This window comes from Gymnoscopelus microlampas (assembly GCF_963454915.1).
Source record: "Gymnoscopelus microlampas genome assembly, chromosome: 3".
NCBI lineage: Eukaryota > Metazoa > Chordata > Actinopteri > Myctophiformes > Myctophidae > Gymnoscopelus > Gymnoscopelus microlampas.
The window spans coordinates 13,692,049-13,718,366 of NC_139940.1; the positions used below are offsets into that span (position 1 = coordinate 13,692,049).

At 42.9% G+C, this 26,318-nt stretch overlaps 1 protein-coding gene across 1 annotated transcript; it reads left to right on the plus strand.

The window, feature by feature from the left end:
• The first annotated feature begins 18,075 nt into the window (after positions 1-18,075).
• On the plus strand, positions 18,076-25,897 carry mfap5 (microfibril associated protein 5). The gene is made up of 7 exons (XM_084052677.1): positions 18,076-18,173; positions 19,706-19,789; positions 21,631-21,663; positions 22,009-22,050; positions 22,639-22,726; positions 23,597-23,670; positions 24,930-25,897. Exons 2-7 carry the CDS (start codon positions 19,747-19,749, stop codon positions 25,040-25,042), a joined length of 393 nt encoding a protein of 130 aa, XP_083908803.1. The 5' UTR covers positions 18,076-18,173; positions 19,706-19,746; the 3' UTR covers positions 25,043-25,897.
• The last annotated feature ends 421 nt before the right edge of the window (positions 25,898-26,318 follow it).

Below are 26,318 nucleotides of genomic sequence, written 5' to 3' on the forward strand. Positions count from 1 at the left end.
TCTATAGATTATTTTTGTGAAGTAAACGTAACCCTATTAAATTGTTTTTTATATTGAGCATACTATTTCTTCAAGCTGATATCAGTATGCTTTACAGTGCATAGTGCAAGAAGCTGTAAAGTGCACTGTGCACAAATAGTGATTTTTGCTGATTTGAACTTCCTTCATGACTTTCCACATCTAATACAAACTGCTAGAGTTGGCCTCCACATCCACTCGATTGCACTGCTGACAGTAAAAGCAAATCTCCTTTCAACTTTTGCGTGCACAGAATCTGGAGTGCAGTAGTGAGTTGCTAATAATCAGTGTGTGTTGCATATGTCAGTGGGGCCTGTGCTAACCCCAGCTACAAGGACCACTCCAGATGGCTTTATAAATAGACTGCAGGCCCATTTATTAAACTCCCCTCACATCATCACCTCTCTCCTGACTATCTCTACCCTGCAGGTCCCACAACTCCAAACCTCCAAACCTCTAGCGCCAGGCCGCCTTGGCGCCCACAGGACTGTTACTGCACAATCTGGAGGGTCACCGTGACTCACGTGCTCTTTAACACACTCCTCCGCTCTCGCTTTCATTCTATCGCTGCTTCTGATAGCAGACCTTTCTTCCTGGCTCTCCTCCCGTGTCACTTGGGGCCTTTATCTTTCCGCTCATCTCTCCTGCCTCCCCTGTCACGTAAACAGGTGGTCAAGAGACACTACAGGTTTTGTGTTCTGCAATATTGTTATGATGCAAACTGGTTTGCATTCAAAAGAGAGTCTGCAGGTCTGCAAGAGTCCAATGCAAGATAGATGCATAATGAATGCATGAAGGTGGAGTACAATAGTTCTACTGTGTAGTTATCACTGTAAGCATGAAGGGGAACTACAATAATTCTGTTAGTTATCACTGTACTCCTAAGTTATAAACATCTATCTGCACCAGTGTCCTTTTCCATAGTCTGATAGTTGGGCAGTAACACGTTATTCATAACTAACGCTAGTACTAACACTAACTACTAACCCTAGTAACTACTAACACTAGTAACTAGTAACGCTAGTAACTAGTAACGCGTTACTGTAATTATATTACTTTTCACAGTAATGAGTACCATAACTAGGCCAATTATAATTTCAGTAATAATATTACAGTTACCCTTTCCCAAAAAGTAACTTGTTACAAGTTTCACATAACGTGATTTGCGTGTTGTCACAAGTTTGATTTTGACAGGGGGCAGGCGACAGTGCAGCATTTCAGAGTGAATGAATACACAGAATTTAACAGTACAAATGGAACCAAATAGCCCGGTTCCATTTGTACACTCTTCTCTCTTAAATCAGCACTGAGGATTTAGGCTGCACAAACAAAGGAAAGGAGTGCGCTCAGCGCTCCAGTGTTTCAAAGAAAAAAACTTCTAGCAGTGCACATAACATGCAGTCTGTATTTTGAGTAAAAAGGATGCAATTACTAATTTCTTGGAGTGTAACAGAAAAGTAATATACGTAACTATTTACTGTTGGCAGGGAGTATTAAGTAAAGTAATATTACTTTTGAAAAGACTAAAGAGTATTGAGTGATAAATTACTTTTTTGGGTAACAAGCCCCACTGTCTGGGCAGTCCACTGGCAATGACCTTGTGGCTGCGGAGCTCCTTTTCATGTAGCAGTATCTGAAACAGTCCGTGGTTGGGATCGCTACGATCTTTGATGATCCTGCAAGCTTTGCTGACACAGCAACGTCCATCATATGTCTTGGACATGGAGGGAAGTTCACATCCACTGATGCGCCCGGCCGTCTGCACGCCCCTCTGCATGTCTTTGCGGTTGAGGTCAGTACATTTCCCATACCAGGCAGTGATGCAGATGTTATCATATCCACTGCTATTTTAACTGCCTCATTCTATTGCCTTTTCTAGCCACGCACCTTATGTATACATCATGCACTTTATGTATATATTTCACACTGCCCATATTCATATTTGATCTGCTTTTCTGTTTCCTTCTTTCTCTATCTTTTTCCACATTTCTGAAACTGCAACTCAGGGAGCTTATTCGACAGAAGAATTTCAGACACTTCTAAACCTGTGATGTGACAATAAAGTTTAGTTAGTGTAGTTATCACTTATACTGGAGTGTATACATCAAGGAGGACTACAATAGTACTGCAGTTATTACTGTACTGTATGTATGAATTACATAACATTTTCCTGCCGTAATTATCACTGTATACACATGATGGGGGACTATACATTACACTATGGACTTATGCAATGATGTCTATAACTGGAAGGCCCTCTTGTTGATAGTGATACCCATGCATTCCTCCTTGGCCAGCCCCCATCCCCTTGTCTTCAGTAATATTTCCTTACACACTCCTTTTCTCACCCTCTCTCCTTCTGGGAACTTCTGTACTCGGGTCACTGCTTACGTGGCCAAGGAACAGCCGGTCGAGTCGGTCGACTACATGCATGTCTCTGTAACATATGTGACGTGTACATTAAAACACTTCTCACTTCACACCTCTTAACCCACTTTAGACAGACAGCTTATGTTTGATATCCCCTGTACACTGGTTGCTGTTGTTCGGGATACCATTATTTCCAGTAAACAGAGAGCGAGTGGACAGGTGGGTGTTTTGCGGTGATGAGGGGGGGTTTAATGTGACATTTTGAATGTGAGGAGGTAATGATGGATCTGGCAGATGGAAACACATGCCACAACAATGGATTGCCAGTACAAAGATGCTGATTGAGGTGCAAATCTAAGGGAGAGCCAGCGAGGAGAAAGGGTTGATGATGCAACCAGGAGAAACAGGACATACTAAGTTTACACGCTTTTAGATCATTAAAACAATGCGTCTTCAATTAATATCTCTTTAGCACTGTACAATGACAGCAACTGTAATCTCTCTAGGATTATCTCTAGGATTACCAAGGACCCTCGTCATCCCATTCATGGACTGTTTCAGCTGCTACTGTCTGGCAAACGGTTCTGCAGCATCAAGGCCTGGACCAGCAGGCTCGAGACTGCCTTCCAAAAGGCAACTAGGCTTTTGATACACATATATATGTGTATATATGGAGAGAGAGAGAGAGAGAGAGAGAGAGAGAGAGAGAGAGAGAGAGAGAGAGAGAGAGAGAGAGAGAGAGAGAGAGAGAGAGAGAGAGACACCCATGTACAGCACAAAGGCACCTCAATGTGTGCTATGATTATTGTATTCAACACCATTGTCCCAGCAATACTTGACAAAAAGCTCAGAGACCTAGGGCTACACCCAAGCATGTGCGACTGGATACAGGACTTCCTATCCAACCGACATCAGGTGGTGAGAATGGGCAGCATCACATCTGACCCCCTGACCCTCAACACCGGAGCACCCCAGGGATGCGTGCTGAGCCCTCTCCTTTACTCCCTGTACACGTATGACTGCATAGCCACACATGTCTCCAACACCATCATAAAGTACGCGGACGACACGACAGTGATAGGCCGAATCGTAAACAACGATGAGTCTGACTACAGAGATGAGATCAACTCACTGGCGCTCTGGTGCCGGGAGAACAACCTCGCTCTTAACGTCGACAAGACCAAAGAACTGATCGTGGACTTCAGGAGGCCGCGGAGAGACCATGCGCCCATCCTCATCGACGGTGCTGCAGTGGAAAGGGTCAGCGAGTTCAAGTTCCTCGGAGTTCACATCGAGGAGGACCTTAAATGGGAGACGCACACCACACACGTGAAGAAAAAGGCTCAGCAGAGACTGTACTGGCTCCGCCGCCTGAATAAGCTTGGAGTAGGACAGCGCATCCTCAAGCTGTACTACAACAGTTCGGTTGAAGGCGTCCTAACAGGCTGCATCACGGCCTGGTACGGGAACTGCACTGCCCGAGAGAAGATCAACCTACAGCGAGTAGTGCGATCGGCAGAGCGAATAATGGGAAGCGAGCTCCCAGCGCTTCAGGATCTGTACAAGAAGCGGTGCGTGGTCAAAGCCAAGCGCATCATCAAGGACAAGTACCACCCAAGTCACAGACTGTTCAGAACCCTACAACGACCGTGACCGGGCAAGGGGACCTACCGCAGTATCAAGAGTTCCACCGCCGGGTTCTGGAATAGTTTTAACCCGGCTGCTGTCAGAATGCTGAATGAAGCATGAGCCCTTTTCAGCAGCCTGACAACAGGCGGTACTGCCCAGCTGGTTGCAGACTTTTCTGGCTCTTCCTGAACACACCTGTGGATTATTATACCAGGAAATGACTTGGACTTATGAGGAATCATACCAGCGAAAAACCCTTCAGGTGTACAGTTTGTGACAAAAGCTTTAGTCAAAATGCTAATCTTAAGAAACACATGTTGATACACACAGAGGAAAGGCTTTAGCGGTACACTTTGTGGCAAAAGCTTTAGTCAAAATGCTAAAGATTACTTTTTGTTGCTCTCCCTCATGGAGCTACTTGCGGATTATACCAGGGTCAGTCCACCCTTAGGTGAACACGCACTGACCCTCTGCACCTTAATCCCCATGTATAACGCACAAACCTTTTTTTGTTTTGTTTTTATTGCGCTCTTTTCTCTCTAAGCACCTTAGCGTCTATAAGTATATCATGCACAGTATACATACATTGCTGCTATGCTCAGGCACCTTAGTTTGTCTCTTATCTCAGGTACTTTGTAAATATGTAGATAACTTGTTTTTGGCCTTCTATTGTTCTCTTGTTGATCTCCTTCCCACTTGCCCCCTACCCCTCTTCTTCTTCTCTCTCCCCACTCTTCTTTCTACGGAATCTAACGTTGCGATGGGAGTGATGTACAAAAACGAATTTCACCCACTTTTTTACCTTGTAAACCTGTGATGTGACAATAAACCTGATTCTGATTCTGGTCTTTTCTTTCTTTTCTTTGTTGCTACAATGTCAAGTTACAGTATATTAGAATGTAATGAACTAGAGGTGCGGGTCGCTACGCGACCCTTCCGTCTAGTCGCTGGCGCGAGGCTCTCGTGTAGTAGGCTGTAGACGTTTTCGAGACGCAAACCAAAAGCGAGAGCAACAGCAGTGTTTGTTTCGAGACGCAAACGGAAAACGAAAGCAAACTGAGAGACGGACACATTTCACCCGTTCATCTATCTATGTATTCACACAGGCTCTTGCAGGACCAGAATGTGCGGCACAGATTGATGAAGCAGCCCGCTCAGCCCAGCGAGACGGCGTTCGCTGCGTTCAACCCTCCCAAAGAGTCAGACAGACAGTATTTGGATGGGGGGCGGGGTTGCCGGGGTTGCCATGTCCAGGAGTTGTAAGCGTGAAGTGTAATTGGTTAGGGAAAGTGCGTCCACGCATGCGCAGTGCGCAGCGCGGTGTTTGTGCATAAAGCTGGTTGCTTGTTGCTCGCGCGCAATCTGGCAACACTGATGCAACTTACAGACATTCTCGCGCATGACTGTAGATTCCAATTGTAAGGTAGATATCTCAGAATATCTCGCATCTGCTAAATGCCTAAATTCTAACTTGCATTACATCTCATAAATCTTCAATGTTGTTCTGTACATAGAACTGAAAGCGCCTTTTGCAACACAAAAAAAAACATTTTATACACAATTCCTCCCAGTGGTGGAGCATCAGTGCAATAGTAGCGCAGCAAGCATCCAAAAAGTAGGGCTTAGAAGGGTACAGAAGGTGAGAGTCACTGAGGGTTAGACTGGTACAGAGACAGAGAGACAGGTGGTTATGGACTGTCGGGTATAGGCATGCAGACTGAGGGAGCTGTCTACAGTATATGAAGACCCAACCGCCATCTCAGGGACAAATGAACTGACCCACTTACAGTTAAAGGGACATGGCATATGGGATTCGTTATGTAATTCCAATAGCTGAGGAAGAAATCAGTGCACTAGGCCATCGCCTGCTCGGATTCTGTCATTTGCACTGTCGACACTCTATGTTCAACATTCAACTCTGACCCCTCTGACCTTTCAACACGCAGTCAGAGTGGATGGTAGGACTGTGAGGACTATCAGAATGGTGAACGACCACACACACCGTCTGTCTCTGTCACACACAGAATGAACGGAGTGTGTGACCACATACTGTAGTTGTACAATTGATACACTCAGGAGTCAGGACTACCGTTTTTGAGTGGTGCCGAAGGCAACCACTCCTATATCTGGCTTTGTCTGTGTGTCCGTATGTATGTATGTATGTCCGTGTGTCCACCAAGCTAACATTGGTCAAGCATCACGTGACACGTGACAATATGGTGAAAGGGTGTGCTTTGATTGGCTAGCGAGACGCATGACGAAATAGAGCCCTATAAATATGTGTGTCACTTCGAAACATTGTTTACATGTTTCGAAGTGACATCAGTGCCATCATCCAAGCTAACATTGGACATGTTAGCTTGGCTGATTGAACATGTTAGCCAAGCTAAGCAAGGCACCACTCACTTCACACAGGGTGTGATTTTTTTAAATAGGCTAAATATAAATTTGCATGGCAAAACATCAGATCTCAATTGGGGCTACAGGGTATAAGCAAAACTTCATTGATATCTACCCAGGCAGTTCTAGCTCAATATGTTAGCGAGATACTGTAGAATGGGGAATAACTTGTTTTTTTCTTTTGCCACTTGCCGCTCACCTTGCACTGACCACAGCAGCAAGCCCTGCGGCAAGTTGCCGCCGTACCACGTCCAGCGAAAACACAGCACACCAGAGTGACCAAGACAGATGAGAATGGTGACTGATAGCTGACAGATGAGGGCAGGTGTTATGGATATAATATCAGTTATGTGGGGAAAAAGTAGGCAAACAAAATGGACTCTGACAGTGATATGAAAACAGAGATAGATGGATGAAACTCTGAGAATGACACATTGACATTTGCATAAAAAGAAAGATGGATGATGACTAGAGTGGAGCAATGATGGCTCGGATGGCCCAGCGTTGGAAATGTATCTCCTGAGCTACCAAGCAAACTGCACCGGGGTCATCATGGCCTGATATCTCTGCTCTGCCCTCTCTGTGTGTATTAAACAGTACAACTCCATTGCCACCAGCCTCGTAAAGTTTCATCTACTGTAGTTTAATTGCTTCAGCAGGATTAGGAAAAGGCCAGTGTTAGGAATTATCTCTTTTCCACAGCGCAGAGCATGCTGCCATGCGCGCAACGTGTCATTTGATCCATGTTTATGAAGGCCGTGCATTTGGGTTGAGCGAGTGCGTGTCAACGGAATAGCACGGCTGCTGCTGTGCGTGCGCTGCAGTAGTGCAGTAGTACAGTATACTTTAAATTCAAAGGGGAAAGGGGCAGGAAATAGCTCAGAAAAGCGACAGGCTGGTGGAAAGTCAGAGCACGAGGGAGGGCGTCGAGGTAAAGAGTGGGTCATGTGGAGAACGTGCTGTGGGGGCTGGGCTACCTCGTACTAGGGAGCGGCCGTTGTAGAGAAGCATTGCCTTCCAGCCGATAAACAAGTCTAGAGATTATCATGTGTTTACAATCTGGCATGCCTCTCTCTTCTCTTCTCATTCTGCTTCAGCTGCATTCCTTCCTTCCCTTCCTTCTCCCTCTCTGTCCGTTTTCCTCCCCCTCCTTAGTGGACATGACGGTTGGTGTGCTCCTAGGAGGGACGCCCTGCTCCTCTCTCCCAACCCCCCCCCCCCACCCCCCAGTGCTTACCCCCTCAGTCCATATGTCAAGTTGTCATCAGCCTCACACGGTCGACCTTGTTAGGGCAACTCCCCCGTCACTCACCCCTCCCCCTCCATCGGAGGCTATGTAGCCCCGATATGCCAAGGGGTTGATGAGTGTCCCCCCTCTTGAACTGCAGTGTGCGTGCCGTGGCAGCTATACAGTTTTGTTGTCTGTGGCTCAGTGCGTGCGTGCGTGCGTGCGTGCGTGCGTGCTTGCGCGTGTGTGTGCGCATGTGCATGTGTGTGTGTGTGTGTGTGTGTGTGTGTGTGTGTGTGTGACAATATTTATATTGGTACGGTTCACAGATGCCCAAGCAGCATCAGGTTTCTTTCTCTCTCTCTGTGCAGCTATAACGGTCTCCTATGAAAAGATAGTTTTCAACACAAAGGCTGCCTGAGACCAAGGCTCAAGAGTTACGAGTTATGACTGTGATGTTTCAGCCACTGCTGCACTTTGATATGCCATTAGTGCATATAATTGCTTGGGATGAGAAAATGTTGCAAAACTGAAGGGATTCATGTTGTTTTACAATTTTTACAATTTACTGTTTATTTATTTATGGAGCACATTTGTTGAACCAAAGTAGGTATTTGTTTACCACCATCCACCATCCACCCACACATGTAAGCCGATTTTGATAAACAGTAAGATATTGAAGTCAAGGGCTGTCGGATCAATATCTGTCTACTTTCATCCACACACACGCCCTTTTGGACCCTGAAAAGAGACCTTTAAAATTAACATTTAAAACGTGAGAATGGAAGTTTGAGTTTTGGAATTTATGTGTCCGATTTAATGTCCTCAGTGATGTGTACGCCGAGGAAGTCCCTTACCCTTTCCACTGCAGCGCTGTCGATGAAGATAAGGGCGTCCTCCTTGGTCTTGTTGACGTAGAGAGCGAGGTTGTTCTCCTGACACAGTGTCAGTGATCTCACGTCGTCCCTGTGGGTAGTCTCGTCATCGTCAACCATCCAGCCCATCACTGTCGTGTCGTCAGCATACTTGATGGTGACATTGTGTGGGCATTGTGTGGCCACGCAGTCACGTGTGTACAGAACACGAGTAAGCTTGTGGGATTAAATAGAGTTTTTGTATGATGTATGACAGTCGGTGCAACTTTTTACGTTTGTGGCGGGCCCTGGCAGAAGTGCTTTTGGAAGTGCGCTCTATAGAAAAAGCAAAGTAAAATCAGACTTGAAATTCGCCACGCACGTTGCAGATGACCCGAGAGAGTTCCGTGCCCGGCGTCGAGTCAATCGGACAGGTGGTTGTCCAGAACCACCAGAAAAGGCTCTGGCCGTGGCCCAAATTAACCAATTGATTGCCATGGCAACCCCACCTCTGACATCACGCTCATGTCACAATGACTCAGCCATAACCATATAAGGAGTTCCCAATGCAGCTATGCCCAAATATGGAGTGTGTTGTCTAACCTCATTGTGTCGTCATGACATCAGTAAACAAATTAGTCAGCTCCAGGTCAGCTACAGACCACCTTTGTTCATAGTGAGATGCCTAAAGGTACCCGACGAACCTACCGCAAGCGGATGCATGATGCACAACACCGTGCACGTGCAGCTGAGTCAGACGAAGCACAAGATGCACGCCTTCATGTCAGAAAGGTTGCCATATACTCATGTCATCAGAGAACTCCATATACGGGCACAAAAGGAATACAGATACAGAAATCTCCAAATATGTGCATAAATAAAACATTGCATAACTGGGTGGGGCATGCATTTCCCACTTGAATCGTTCCCGAGTAGGCCGCCTCAACAGGCACCGGTCATGTAAGTATTAAATAGCTCTATATTCTGATAGTCCTCACTGCTATGGAGTGTTTGTTCAGTAACGGGAGTCTCCCTGTCTCTCTAGCTCTTTAGTAAACAGAAATTACATTTTAAGGTCAGGATACCAATTTTATCCAATCAGGAGAGAGAACTCGCACAGGATACAGATCAAACAAGTGAAATGGTGACACAAAGAAATGAGCAGACAAAATTGGAACTGGAATTGTATATAATTTAAGCTGATAAATAAGCACTCTCTACTGATTGGGTGAAAAATTGCAATCCCCCTCAACTTTCTTTTCCTGTTTATTAAAGAGGTGGAGAGACAGGAAACCCCTGATACTGAACATGTAGAGACGGGAGACCCCTGTTGCTGAACATACAAAGTGCCAGGTAGATGCCAGGTCATTGTTGACCTGGCATCCTATAGTGTGTATAGTTTAATTGTACAGATTATAGATTTTTGGGGATATTCTATGGTTTCACTGATATTGGTTTACTTATGTATTAGTTTATTAGTAGACTGGTATTTTATTTATATATGTGATATATTACCTTGTGTTGTCCTTGCTTACTGTAAATCGCTCTGGATTAAGAGCGTCTGCTAATTGCCTAAATTCTAAATTGTAAAGCAATGAGTACTGTGGAGAGACAGGGAGACCCCTGTTACTGAACATACACTCTATAGCAATGAGTACTACGAGAATAAAGTGCTTAAACCTTTTAACAAAAAACGAAAAATAAGGAGTAATAAAAAACGAATCACCAAAAACTAGCAGAGGAAGAGATCCTCCAACGGCGTTGGAGATGGATAGGCCATACTCTCCGTAAACCAGCCTCAAACACCACAAGACAGTCCCTCAAGTGGAAGCCCCAAGGGAAAAGAAAGAGAGGTCGGTCTTGGAGGCAGATGCCAAGAAAATGTGCCACACTTGGGGATAGCTGGAGATGTTGGCACAGGACCGAGATGCTTGGAGAATTCTTGTTGACGGCCTAAACGCCAGAAGGGGTAATAGGCGTAAGTTAAGTAAGTAAGTAATAAAGTAAAATAAATAAAACTAAACTGACATTGACAACAAAGGCAGAGCGGATTCAATAATTAATTTAAAAAACAGGGAAGTGACAAGGCAGCAAAGTGAGGCAAGCGGGGATCAAAACCTAGAGGCAATCCAAGCAGGCAAACACATTCAACGGAGCAGGCAATAATCCAATCCAAAGACTATAGCAACAAGGTCAAAACATGAAGCAGGCTAAAGAGCAAAATGTGGGACATGAACCAGAACCACCAACCACACTAAGAACAAAAGGCTAGGGAGCCAAAAACAGAAACACAAGGCAACATGAATGAGTCCAGCTTTTACAGGCGGCAAGCTGATGAGTGAAGTGGCAACAGGTGAGTAATGTGCACTGCACAGTTCCATGCAACTGCAGGGCTGAAGAATGAAGTGGCAACAGGTGTGTAGCTGGGACTGAGTTGAGGTGGTAAGGAATGTAGGAGTGGCTGGGGCGGAGAGACAGAGACAGAAGGTGCGTTTCCATTGGTCTCTCGAGACAGTTTATTGGCTCACACAATTTTCAAAAACTGAGATCAGATTACAGGACTTTTAATAAGTTGAATGATTTGGAAATATTGTAGCATCACACACTACACTAGGATAACCATACGATTCTCTTATAAGATTATCTTAAACACACACTGCAAGATTTTAAATGAATGGGGCATCAGAAACAACAGGATTCTATTGAGATAATCAGGCTTTCCGGAGCGCCGCAAACGCAGCATGTGGCAGCTCCACATGCTGTGATCACATGCAGAAACAGTAGTAAACAACGGAGCCTGTTGTGGCAACGGACAAACGGTTCTGATGTGTCTGGGAAGATGAAGACAAGAAACGTTATGTTAGACAGAGTCGTGTTCTTGCCACATCAGCTGTCCAATGTACCCAGGTTGTTTTGACCGGTCATAATGTCAATAGTCCTCTCTCAATCACGACGTAATTCTACTTGTACACTGTCTCTCTCCGTCACACGAGACTCCCGCCGTGCCGTCCCACTCGGACGGTATTTTGGTCATCCAGATAAATATCAAACATGTTTGAAAATGTATGTAGAGAAGTAGCAAAAAGTGTTTTAAAGAAAACACAAAATGGCAGAAAATCTAGTCTGGTGGAAATGGGCTATGCTATGTGGACATGGTACTTAAGTAGCCTATCCACTTTAACATTACCTTTTATCATAATACTACTCATGTGGTATTATGATGAGATTATTGCTGCTCGATTAATAAACTCCTCACTCTTTTCTGTAGTGTTGCTTTGTGGTCTCATACTACTGTATACAGTATGTAGCAGTTACTTACTGTCTGTATGCTACTTTGAAACTGCCCTTTGGGCACCGGCCTACTCAGGGACCATGAAAGTCGGGAAAGAGTCAGGAATACATGCCCTATCTGTTGTGTAGTACTCCTTTTATCTGATGTACTTTCTGTACCCACCGCTTGCATTTGCTACAGCCTCCTTCACCCATGAGCACAGATCTCGTACTATTTATTCCATTGTACACACTGCCACTTAGCGAAGCGGCTAAATGTGAAGCAAATCTCAGCCAATCATTGAAGCCGACCAGTCAGGTTGGCCAATCAAGGAAAAATGTATGTTGCTATGTACATAGCAACATCTAAAATGACACAGATGCTTTCCCGGATCTAAGTATAACAATCTACAGTATAGGCTTTCCAGGTCAGATAGATAAGGGTGTTCAGGTGGGCAAAATCCAGCAAAATTGTACCCCAGTTACCAGTGAGTATACCGCAGGCCCAATTCAAGTACTGACTGTTACAACAATGTCATTCATGTATCTCGATTACTAGGTCAGTGGCCCTGTGGTTAGCGTGTCCTTTCCTCAACCAGCATACCTTCAGTGTGCCAGTGTAGGCTGTGTAAAATATTATTTTCGGACAAATATCTTATAGTATATCTCGATTACAAGCTTAGTGGCCTTGCGGTTAGAGTGTCTGCACAGCTGGGAGGTCGGTGCGTCCCCAGTGCCATTTTGACTATGCTTGCACGTCATGGTTCAACAACACCTCCATGTCACTAAAAACAAAACTGCAGACCTCTCAAAACAAACCGATGAGACTGCTACTAAACCTCAAACCCAGGACTCATGTAATCCCAGCACACTTTGCTAGGCTGTGAAGGCTCATGATAGACAACGAAGACTACAGAGTACAGCAATTTGCAATGGGTCTGGTCTTCAAAATACTCAGAGGATCAGTGCCTACGTAGAGTGAGAGACACCCATGGGCTCATCACCAGAGAGAGCTTCTCTGACCTAGTTCCCCCTAGATTTGCCTCAAACATGGAGAACAATGCATTTTACCACTTTGCCGCCAAAATGTGGAATGCCCTACTGTACCAACAGCCTGGATCGATTCCGCATCCACTTTTAAAACTGACCTAAAAACATGGCTGTCGTACAAGGTCATGGTCATTGGCAGTTCTCAAGAAAGGGGAAAATATTAGAGATAGTAAGAAAACAAGGAAAGCAGGTCAGACATTTTCTTAATACGAGTAATAATAATAATATAAATAATAATAAACTTTATTTATATAGCACCTTTTTAAACAAAGTTAGAAAATGCTAAAATAAAAACAACTTAAAATCAAACAGGAAATCATAAATCATAAACAATTTGAAAAAAAAAATAGGTTGACAAGACAACACACAATAACAGTGAGAATAGATGCATCAATTTCTGCCGTTAGGGGGTTAAAAAGCCTTTTTTTCTTATAAAAAATAGTTTTTAATTTAGATTTAAACGTAAAAATAGTTATGGAGCTAGCAAGCCTGAGGTCCAATGGAAGGCTGTTCCAGAGGGCCCAGATGGCAAAGGCCTGGTCACCCTTGGTCACCGGCCTAGACTTAGGAACAACTAGTAGAGCTGAATCAGAGGACCTCAGGCTACCGACAGGCACATTAGGGTTCCAGGCAGCAGCTCAGCTAGATATTGAGGTGCCAGGCTGTTGAGAGCTTTAAAAGCTAACAATATCTTTAAAATACGGTGTATGGATCCCTTGCTGAGAGTTGAGTAGAAGGGCGTTATAGTAGTCCAGGCGAGATGAAATAAGGTCATTGACAACTTTGTGAAGGTTATGGGAGGAAAGGACTGGTCTGATTCTGTGGATGTTTCTCAGATGGTAAAAACATGTATGAACCACAGTTTTTACATGAGCCTCAAGACAGAGGTCAGAATCCAGTAGTACACTCAAATGTTTTGCTATTGGTGTGACATTGGCTGACATGGAGTCAAGACAGGTGTGTAGGGGGTGCTCGCTGGCCTAGCGGTCCAGGCGAATAGGCTACCACATATGTAGGCTTTAATGCAGCCTGACAGCACGGTTCAAATCCCGTTCCCGACGACCTTTGCTGTGTGTCACTCCCCGTCTCTCTCTCACTGTTTCCTGTCCGTATCTACTATCAATAAAGGCAGAAAAATACATTTTTTAAAAAAAGGAAGAAAGTCCTGTATAGGTGCATCTAGAACTGAGAGGGCCGGAGAATATCTATATTTGTCTGTGTTAAGTTGCAGGACATTTTCAGACATCCAACTTTGTAAGTCGGCTAGGCAGGCCTTAAGAGAGGATAGACAGTTGAGGTTGGAGGTGTTGAGTGGCAGGTAAAGCTGTGTTTACTACTCATCTGAGTAGAGCAGAGTAAAATACATATGGTGCATGTAAAATTGGAATGCAATGGAATGAAGCAGTTAAAATAGCAGCAGATATAGTAACAGATGTACAGTATATTCTTGGCACTCATCAAGGGTTGGATTGGGGGTATGTCCCTGTATGTCCGGGGGGGTGCACTTGTACATGAAGCTCCCTCACACTAAGGAAACAGGAGATAGGCTCCTGACCTAAAGTATGGGCCCTGAACCGTTGGTTCCTAAGGCTACTTACTCATGAACCAACTTCTAATATTCACATAACAGTAGTGGCTGGAAACGTGCATACATCAAAATGGTCTTTTTCAAGATTTTCTGAGAATTTAGTTAATTTGGGATAGATACATATACATTTAGAAGGACACGCAAAAAGAGAGAGCGACAGGGAGCCAGAGAGAAACAAACAAAAATACAGAGATACAGGCGCTATGGGAAGAAACCTGAGATGTGTTGACAATTTGTCGAAGATGTGAGGATATGCTGTTGGCATAATATCAAGGCAGCAGGTCATTAAAGGAACACACTATCATATTTATTTATGTAAGCCTTCCTGTTTTTGGCATGTATCTCAGACCACAGTATCGTGACCAATTGCAATGTCCCGCCTAGTTTGCACAGGGGTCTGTGTATTTTTTTTTAATGGAAATTCAGAGACATTGTGAAACTCTTCACCTTATTTTTTTTTTATGTCATAGGAATGTATATGAAGTGATATAAACAGCATACCACACAGGCACAGAATTAAAATGGCAGTCTCCAGAGCATTGGAATGAATGGAGGAATGTTGAGCATGGTGGATAAAGTTATTACACCCATAGCTTCTCTCTTACTGTCTCAGAAATCCCCAGGGATTTTTGGTTTATTAACCATTTAAACCCTACATGGTCGACAGGGTCCCCCAGGGTACTGTACTTTGTCCGCTCCTTTTTTCTCTCTATACCAATTCTCTAAAATAGCTCACGAGCAACGCGTTGCAATCTGAGCTTATAGATCTGTTATTTTCCCTGAATGTTCACCAGACTAGGGACGCTAGCGTTCATGTGGTTTAACTTTATTTGTCACGCAACATTCATTTCCCCATAGGTGTTAATGGAGTACATGTTACATAAGCTTGAAAGGGTGAACCCCTATGGGCTTCTGCACCTATCATGTGCTTATTATGCACACTGCAATTTTTATTTGACAAAGAATACTCAAAACAAACAAATACTGAATAGGGTGTCATGTGTAGCAAGCTAAAGTGTAGGGTGGTTCCCACTGGGTTTCTCTTCATCAAGGTGCAACCACCTAGTACACCCAAGAAACCACTTTTACAATTTGGATTACAAACTAGGCCTACCTAACAACACCTACAAGAATGAGGGAAATCTCAGCAACAAAGTAATGTACTTCAACTACACCCTAGGCTAGTAGCCACCTAGAAACCGCCTAGCAAAATCTCAGTAACCACCTAGTACATCCCATCAGCTACCTAGCAACAACCTGACAATCATCTTGGTGTGTACATCCTAGGCACCACCTCTCAATATCCTAACACCCATAAGTGTAGTAAGTAGGTTAGCAACCACCTGAAAACTTCCTAGCAACCATCTTGCACAACCTATTACCATCAATCATAGTAGGGTATGTGTGTACCCTACCAACATGTTCCCAAACCTAGAAAAACCCTAGAAAACCCCTCGCAACCACTTCGCAACCAGGCAGCAACTGCCAACCAGCACAGCAACAACCACCCTGCATTTTCTCAAGAACATGCAAATTCAATAAAAGTCAACTACATTTTTATTCCATTTTATTTTTGTTACCATAAGACTGTTGACTGCGGTTTTCATCCATTTATTTTGGACAGCAGTGCATTTTTGTTGGCATTTCCACTGTCTGACAAAAAGGCTATTTTCCTCCTGTGATTCCGTCATCATCACCAATGATTCATAATCCAGACACACCTTTTTGTACTATTTACACTTTTATTTGTAAATAGTATATTATGTGGCTTTAAAAACCTTATGTCTTAACTGTAGGCAATCTGAGTAGGCCTATTTATAAGCAGCACGGGAGTCCACACATCACACCTTCGCAACAATAAATATGTACTACTTGCAAAAGGGATCACATAATAGTTTTTGCAAGTTCTAGCTGACTTTTTCTCCCCTATTTTGGATATACAGCATTTACAACACACCTAATATTGCCCAGACAGGAGTCTAATCATTCAAAAATGTGTTAAAAAAAAAAAGAAAAGAAAAAAGTATAATATCAAATTAAATGCTTTTCTTAAATGTTTCCCTTGCATGTGTGTTGTGTTTTGTATAATGCATTCTCTCAAAAATAGAAAACAATAGAATAAACAGTTCCAGGCCTGTAGATAGAATCATAAAACCTGGATTGAAAGTCTCCAACTGTATAGTCATTTATAAATAAAAAAATACAAAAAACATTTCTTGGTCACCTTTCAGGAGGTTCACTGGGCACAGGAAAATATTAACGGTGCAATATTTTCAACATAACGCCAACACAGAATTGCATAGTTCACATTTTCTTTCTTGTTTTTTACCTTTATTTTTATCTACTTTTTTTCCTCTTTTTTTCTCTGTGGGGTGTTTATCTGTATTGTACAGATATTTGTGTTTGTCCTAAAAATAGTAGAAAAAAAGGCAACTAAAGAATATGATAATCCGGGGGAAAAACAGCAACAACATAATAACAAAACCTGAAAGTGAAAATAACCAATGATGGCCAATGAGAAGAAGGTTTGGAGTTTGGCTCAGACATCAAATTACAAGTTATTAATTTACATAGTAACTGGAATTTGTGGAATTGTAAGTACAAATCATGTTCAGGATGTGTTATTTTAAATCAAATAACGATGTTTAATGCAATTTGTGACCTGCATCTAACCTGCCTGTAGCTAGGCCTTCTAAAGCCCAGAAAGTGTGCTTTCAAATGTGCATTGTTCCACCTGCTGGTGAACATGAGGTATTGAAGCAATTGCATGTCACGCTGTGCTGTGCTGTGCTGTGCTGTGCTGTGCTGTGCTGTGCTGTGCTGTGCTGTGCTGTGCTGTGCCGTGCCGTGCTGTGGTTGGAAGCCTGAGCAATAAAATGCTTCCTTTGATTTGCTCATCTCCGTAGTCTGCTTTGATCTGAACAGAGTACATAGTCAAATCCAGGGGTTGCTTCCTCTTAGAGTGCTCTCAGTCTCCATGTTGTTGTAGGAGAGAGTTGAGTGATAGCGGAGGAAAACGGGCAGATGTTCCAGTCATCCGTCCCCATCTTCTTCCATGTATGTCTATATTCAGACCAAATTTGTGGCTTGGATTGGCCATGCAACAATAACACACATGATTTGTACGATAGGCTATTCTACGTTTTCATGAAGAACAATGTTTGCTGGATTTGTGCAGCCGAACACAGCACAACTGTTTTACTGAGAGGAAAAAGTAACTTTGATGAGCGGTGCCTATCCAAAACAACCAGAATAATCTGTGTGTGGTAATCAGACACTGTGCACAGATGCTTATTAAAATGTCTGGTCAAGTTTTTATGTAATTTAACCAGGTGGTCCCATTAAGATTAAAGAGACTTGGCCAACACGAGAGAGAGACATCAAAGTCACTGAAAAATATACAGTTTATGCTTCATGTGACTGCAAACGGCGGGTGTGGGAACCAGAGAGGGAGAGGGAGAGAGATGGAGAGAGAGAGAGAGAGAGAGAGAGAGAGAGAGAGAGAGAGAGAGAGAGAGAGAGAGAGAGAGAGAGAGAGAGAGAAACTTAACATGACAGAGAACAGATTTTTGCTGCTCCCTAAATTTCTCCCAGACTCATGGGAGGAGAGCAAAAAATATGATGGCAAGGAGGACAGGGGTAGGAGGAGGACAGGGAGGGAGGGGGGAGGGAGTTGGAGGAGAGAAGAGAGGAAAGGAAAGGAGAGGAAAGGAGAGAAGACAAGATTCATAAAACCATAGAGGTTTTTGGACGACAGCAAAAAGTTGTGAGTATGAAACGATTATACTTATTTTCTTTTCTTTCACCTATCACACACAGAATCGCAGGGCTGAACATCTGCAATTGAAACAAGATCATCTACTTATATAAAACACATTGATGAGGGAGTATCTTTCACTGATGTGTAATGAACATGTCATGAGCTGCGGTGCGTGGCGGATTACATTTTGCTTATGTTTTCCAAATCTACATCTTGGTGTATGAAATCTGAAGGTGCGAATGTGGATGTTATGAAGTCTGGAGTGATGCGGTGCGCAATGGCATGCAGAGTACAGTAACGACAGGGAGTGAAAAACATGTCAATCTGGCAATCAGATCTAACCAGGCGTGCACCACACAGGCCACACCAGGCCCATTCACATTTTTTCAGAAGAACCATGAAAAATGAATGACAGGTCGTCATCAAGGACAGGAGATATGGTCATAAATTCTGACCAATCTGCATAAGCCAGCGACTGTTAGGAAAACGGTTTATTGTAGAAAAAAAAAAGCTGGAAAAGAATGCACAAGTGTATGAACGGAGGGGTGTTGGCAGTGGGCTGTTACAACAGGGCACAAAAAAAGAACACATTCTTTTGAGAGAACTCACGACTTGGACGCCAAAGTTACATTGACACATTACAAGAGGAATGATGCAGGGAGGGAGGGACGGACGAAGAGAGGGAGAGAGAGGAATGGAGGGACAGGGGAAAGTTTTAAGAATTGTTTTTGTGTTCATTATTACACAATATTCTTCAATATGTGTATTGCTGTTATTCAGTTTAAAGTCTGAGACCAACAAGAGTAGGAATCTGAAAACTGTTCCACGCGAATGAAGACGATAGAGCAACTTGAATCTATAGCTTATTTTAGTTTAGTTTGGTTGAAATGTGACTCAAGTCCAAAGGTAAAGTGACAGAAAGAAAGATGTCTGTGTTCATTTATTTAGCCTTATATGTAAGTTGTGAGCATATTCTCGTGTTCCTGCACGCCAAATGTCCAACTTCAATTTGAGCTTCAAGGTGAACTCAAAAGAAAAACAAACACAGTTGTTGGATAAGAAAGACTGATAAGCTTATATAGACTAGACTTAGTTCACTGGGTGCCCCAGGGCTCTATAATTCGTCTTCTCCTTTTCCATTTCCCCATCTATACCAAATCTCTTACCCAAAAATAACTACTACGAGCTCAGAGCTGGTAGATCGAATATTTTCGCAGAATGTTCACCTATATTTGCTGAATGTTCGCCTATTATAACATACCCAGAGTATGGACGCTAGGGCTCATGTGGTCAAGGAAGCATTAAAAACAAAGTCTACATTTACTTTTTAAGTGTTTTCATGTCAGTGGACTCGCTCTGGGTTAGGGGAAACATCCCGGTCACCCAGAACTGTGAGGAACACTTGGCTCACATTCACACGCACGGTGTTAAAAGGATATGTAAACAGCATTTAAAAAAATATGGAGACAGGATATTGAACAGTTCCTCTGTGTGAAATCATACCAATTTGGTTTTCTTCTCCGGTTTTCCCTCTCCAGCTCATAAAAACTCGACCTCGTCTTACAAGTCAGCGGAGGATATGGGCACCTTTCCAGTGGTCCTGCTTCTCTGCGGTCTCCACGGTAACCCTGCCAAACAGAGCACACAAATCATCCCGTTTAATTGAGTCTAGGTCCCATAGACCGGAGGGTCACTGGCTAGTTGGTTGTCAGGCAACCACTGCTATGCTGTTAAATGGCAAATATGATAGAACTACAGATATAACAATGTAACAGAATGACGTTGGTAAATATATCACACTTTCCAAGGAGACAAAATACAAACATACTGCCTGATTTAGGTTAGCCCTGGAGAGTGAGACACAAACTGTTTGACACTTAACTCACCGTTTAATTTACCAATCCAACATCCAAATCTTGGGTTGTGGACTAACCTATATTCTTCCACACTAACAGATTTCCCAGGAAGTGCTGTGCTGCTGAATTAAATTAAAATCTGATTCTGAAGCAATAGTCTTATATGAATGCATGCAGTAAATACATTTTATTCATGTTGTATTGAAGTATGCAGTTGCCCAATTTACATAATAAAGTATTATTTTAAAAGTGTCAACCTCCTCGCTGAGAATATTAAAGCAGGCCTACCGTTTCTGATTGGTGTGCCAAGAATGGGGTTTACATTTCATGGCCCCCTAATTGTGAAAGGTAATACCCACTGACATAGCCTGTATGAAAATGTGTTATTATTTTCACCAATTATCCAATAATAATAATGGCTATAATGGCTATAGCAATAATAGCATTAAAAGAGACGAATGAAGATATTTGTGTTTATTTTAACTATTTGTCTACAAGTTGGACTTTTGCACCTCAATTTTCAATTCTATTGCTTCAGACTTGGATTTTAAACTACAAATTTGGCACTTTTGGGGAAATTTGCTCCAGGGCCCAAACTGTAAGTTAAGTATCAAACAGTTTCAAACACTGTTTGTTTGGGTGCCAGTGCTAGATTTATGAGCAAGCACGGACAAGTCAACAGTAGACTATTGTCAATGCTTGTTAACGGATACACCTTAATCAAACGTATTCACTATTAAGTTGATTACCTGCAGCTGTGTTTACCGTGTTATAACATGTTATGTGAAATGTGTCCATGTCAATGTCGGCTAAACCATATTGTATTGTTACAGACCAGCTCAAATGGATTTTCCCGATCATATCGTGATGTATTTCCTGGTGGAACATTGGCTGGGAGCGTCTCAGCCAATCACATGGCTGAATAAGTTAGCTCTACATGTCCAGGCAACCACCCCTAAACTTCACCATCTAAACTCTGCAACAAGGCAGAGTTGAATCAAGTTACTGCATTGGCTATTTATCGCCTCAAATGTTTTTAGAAACATATTTTAGTGTACTATTTTAACTTTAAAAAGAGACATTTTGCAAAGCTGCATTCCCCATCTTTATTTGACATTCAACAGAGATGTGTGTTCTTTTTCGGATAGACTTTTCAACTTAAACTGCACTTAATAGGCATTAGATCACAAGGGTAATAATGTGATAAATAATAATATATACCTACCTATCTCAAGCAAGTTTCAAGTCGACAGTAACGTCAAGTAACCTATATCATAAGTAGCCCAATCAATGGGCACATGCCAGATCACGACATGGTCCTTTAATGAACTCAGAGACCCTTTGGCGCATAGACCGGCAATCCCTCCGAACCATGGGATCTAGACTACAGTATATTTGAGTTGCCAGGTGTGTGTGTGTGTGTGTGTGTGTGTGTGTGTGTGTGTGTGTGTGTGTGTGTGTGTGTGTGTGTGTGTGTGTGTGTGTGTGTGTGTGTGTGTGTGTGTGTGTGTGTGTGTGTGTGTGTGTGTGTGTGTGTATGTGTGTGTTTTGTTTGTTTTTTAACACTGTGAAACAGACCTCCATTGATGTGGTTCTCTCTCCTGCAGCTCTCACAGCTGTGGTCCAAGCGCAGGAGACCGGTATGGTAACACCGCCCTTAAATCAAGACAATAATGTTGCATGACACAATCTTGTGTTGTTTGAAAGGCCACAGGTCATGACTCATGATCAGGGTTTATTTGAACCACATTTATATTTGGGCTATTGGAAAATTGCTGATCCATAAGCTCACACAACATGCTGCATTGTTATGTGTTTTGAGCTTGTAGGTGTGGTATTTTTTGAAAATCATTCTGCGTATAATGACCTGCCCAAATGCCCAAAACATAAATGCTACTATACAATTTATTCCATAACAATTTTGAAATAAAGTTTTTTGTCGGATAGTGATGTGTTTCCAAGCTGAATTTGTGTTTTCTCCGTAGATGATGTGGATGATGTGGTATCTACCAATGAACCACCAAACAGTGAGTGGCTGAGCTGGGGGGGGGGGGGGGTTGTGAATTAGAGACGTCCTATTCTCAAAGTCTCACGTTTTACATGTATCTACATTGCTTATATCTACAACTACACTATGACAATTATTAGTACTAGTCCATACCCGGTTCGACGCATGTGCAGTTTGATCATTCATCCCATAGCTCGCGGGGCCATCCCACAGCTGGGCAGCCGTAACCATGGCGACATTCTTTTACATAAAAACGGCAATAAACAGCTGACATTTGGGGAAAGCGAAAAACGGGCTGCGCTGTTCCGTGCACATGGTAATGGCGAATGGCTGTGTGCAAATTCAGATCAATTGCTCCAGCCACTGAGGAGAACCGGGCAGAAGAGATTTTGGCCTCACCACGATTTTGGGCTCACCAGACAAATTATAGGAGGATTAGTTGTAGTGATTGACATAGAGTAGATGAAGGACGGGGGACAGTGGAAGATTGTTTGTGGAGCCGTTGAGGTTTGACTTATTTTTCACTGCGTGTGCTGCAAATATCCTTCTGAGCACTTTTGTCATTGCCATTCAGTACTTGAACCTGCTGTGTTGTTCTCTCTACCAGGCTGCAGGGAGGAGATGTATCCATGCACCAGGATGTACTCTGTTCACCAGCCCATGAAGAAATGTATTGGTGGTCTCTGCCTCTACAGGTGATGTGATGTCTTCTTATGAAAAACACCTGTCCCTCCCCCTCTGTCTCATCTCTGCTCATGGTACTGAAGTGCCATGTGCTGTAGGTTGGAGGTTGAGGCAACCACAGGCGAATTCAGACTAAGTTAAATAGAAAAAAAAACAGGCCTTGAAACCCCTCTTTATCGGCAGGCCTGCTTTTAAGACTTTTATAGCGGCCCACCCTTGCTTTAATCCCCTCTTTACCTTTTATTATATTCTTATTTAGTTCTATTTCTTTAGACTTTTTTTTCTTTTTTCATTTTAGTTCATTCATCTTTTTTTTTTAAACAGATCAGGGAGCTTTACTGTTCTTTTTGCCTTTTAACGGCAAGCCTTCTGCCGTTTTATAGTGGCCCACCCTCGTTTTATTCACCCTCTTACTTTATTATTATTATTATTACTACTACTACATGTATCCATGTAATGTATTCCATTCCAGCTTTTGTGGCCTGTGTGCATGTCGACCCTTCTCTCATTGTCTTCATTGTCCTAACTAATAAAGCATGGAAATACCAAATTGTCTGTAAAAAAAACAAAACAAAGGTCAAGGTCACAGCGAAGGTCAGAATTAAGGTTGGACAGATTTCCATAACCTTATGGGGATAATCATTAAAAGTTCAACGGTCAAGGTCAGGTGGATAATGCATATCTTGATGATTACCTAGTGTCTTTTGGAGGTATATGCACTTTGATCTCTCTACTGTAGCGTGTATATTCCACCTTGTTTCAAGCGCAATTTCCAGTTTGCAACAAAGACATAATTATAGGCTTGCATTGAACTTCAAATGAAGCACTTACGAGTATAGGTTTCTAATGAGTTCATGCTGTATTCCGTATTGTGCCCTCAGCCTCTCTCGTGTCTATGTGGTCAACAACGAGATCTGCACGAGGACAGTGTGCCAAGACGAGGAGTACCGCAAAGGTAAGCGAGCCACAGTGCAAACCAATAAGGCAAGCTAAATGAATTAAGTATATTAAAGCTGCAATCTATAACTCTTTTAGGAAATAAAACATTATTGTATTTTAGCCAATCTGGTAGAGTATGCTATTACAATTTAACTAACACACGACTGCGGTGGTCTCCCTGCTCTTCTATTGAGACATTTACCTGTATATCCTGTGGTCGGGTAGGACCACTACTGGTTGACATTGACAAGTGGGATTGCAAGAGAAGATCAAAGAGCAATTCATCCTCTGCCAAAAGGGGCTTTCTGTTTTAGCTCAGTAGTGGAAATTGTGGTGCTCGTGTGCGTGCGGGGTAATCCCATAAATGTTACAGATTGCAGCTTTAAACAGAACAGAACTGAGTGCAATATGTTGTAAGGTGGAGTCTGGTAGATATGGTTTGGTGCTGTGTTTTTTTGCACTGTGCGCCATGTTTTCATGTATTTGTGTATGTACAATGGCACCTTCTTATAAGCAAGGTACATTTCTGGAAACAGATTATTATGGCTTTGTCTAGACGAAGACGAATCCGATTTGTTCCTCAAATACGGTCTTTAGGACTGACTGTCCATACGGTCATTTGCAAGTGATCAGACTGGATTTTAGTATTCAGACATCGTCGACCTACTGTACCTGCATTGAACAACGTAACGACATATAGGCCTGATCGCACGGCAGTCACACGACAAAGTATAAATCAGACTTTGCGTCCAGACCAGGTGGCAAGCATCCGTTTTTTTTTTTAAATGAGGCCAATAAGGAAGAGCCGTTTCCCCTGCAGTTCTCATTAATGACCCAATGGCCCAGCAGATGTCGTTATTTCCCCTCCTGCTGGCTGCAGAAAAACTAACACTCCATTCAAGTGAATGAGGTTTTGGCCGGACTTGATCTTATTACCTTAGTAAACATTTTCATGAACATCTTCAAATCACCAGCATTTCAAACCACCTAGGAATGTGGTACAAATCTGATTCACTAAAATTGTAGAGTCTTTTTTTTCTGTTCGGATCAAACCAATCTGATTCCAATCCAGATGGGCCAAAAATCTGATTTGGGGTGCCAGTCTGAACATACCGGATAGTCGTAAAGTACATTAACCCAAACAAGCGCTGCATGCGTGTGCGCACTAAACACACACACACACACACACACACACACACACACACACACACACTCCATGTTACAGTACGCGTAAATGTGTGTGCACAGAGAAACCTTGTCTTCCCTTCGTTCCAGCTGAGCTGTGCAGAGAGCGTTCAGGATGGCCCAAGCGCCTCCAGAGGTCAACCCATAAGAAACGCTGCCGCAATCTCCGTAGCAACCCCAAAACCTGGGCAAACAAGGCCTGATGGGTCCAAGATGGCGGAGTGAGCCGGTCAGCGATGGAGCAGGAGTCCCTTAGAGACGTGACCCAGGGGCGTCGTCATAAATACAGCCCATAACACCATAAATCCACCGCTCAGCACCTGGTGTTCATGCACATACACACACAGACATATCTATATGCATGCACACACGCACACATACACATGCACACTAACAAATACACATGCATGCACGCACGTGCACGCACATACACAGTCACACACTCACACGTGCTCCCTCTCCAGGGTTGTGAGTCATACTGTATCTCTCAGATCTTGCATTAGTCTGTTCTTCTCTCTGTGTGTCTGTGAGTATCAAGGGCGTGATCATCCTTTGCTCAGTGTGACTTAGGACACAGATCATATCTTTCATAGTTTACGATCCATTAAGTGTTCTGTAGGAATCAACCCATAGCCTCACTGATGCGTCACTTCGCTAGCTATGTTTCCATGTAAGTGTTTTTGGGTGGAATCATGTGAATGGTGGAGCACAGCATTGTAAAAGCCAAAAGGAAACGGCAAAATGTTCAATTAAAATGAAGTTATTATGCTCCGTAAAAGCCATTACGCGATTAACAGCGATGGCAGGACATTTGTACTTCCATGAGTTAGAAACAATTCTGCTCTCCTTTGGCAACATGGTAATCTATTCTTTAAAGATTCTTTCCCATTTCCAGTGTGAGCGTTTATAAATGTGCTGCTCATGACAGACATATGGATGCCACCACCACTGTATTACAGTACTGTATGTATGAGCTGTAAAACACTTGTTGACAATGCAATTATTACAAGTATTACTATGTGCACTTTGCATATCTAATAAAATCTGATTTATTATAATCAATTGTTCATCATATCCACACTCATTCCACAGTGGAGAAAAAACAGCCACCACACTTTACTGGTTGCTATAGGAGACGTCTGTTTATATTATTTCTCTTTAGATTTTCATTTACATATACATTTACATACACATATACAGTGTAATTAACAAGAAACATCAATGGGGACTTAACGTATATGGTTCTACAGCAAACCAACATTGACTGACATGGGTTAACCACTTAAGATCTATATTATACTTAGTCGTACGGCGGTGTCGCATGAAAATAGGCGATTTGCTGGGTCACAACACGTCAACATTTTTTTATGACATGCCCAAAATATGGACGCCAGGTTGAAAGTGATTAACGTCTCCACACGCACGCACCTAGGCCTCCCTCACTGTGCGCAGCCCAATCCACATACTGTACATCAATCA

Excerpts from the sequence above, each read along its gene's own strand:
- mfap5 (XM_084052677.1), top strand. The coding sequence starts at position 19,747 with ATGGGCACCTTTCCAGTGGTCCTGCTTCTCTGCGGTCTCCACG. Across the intron at positions 21,664-22,008 it reads GGTCCAAGCGCAGGAGACCG|ATGATGTGGATGATGTGGTA; the intron begins GTATGGTAACAC and ends TTTTCTCCGTAG. Across the intron at positions 22,051-22,638 it reads TACCAATGAACCACCAAACA|GCTGCAGGGAGGAGATGTAT; the intron begins GTGAGTGGCTGA and ends TCTCTCTACCAG.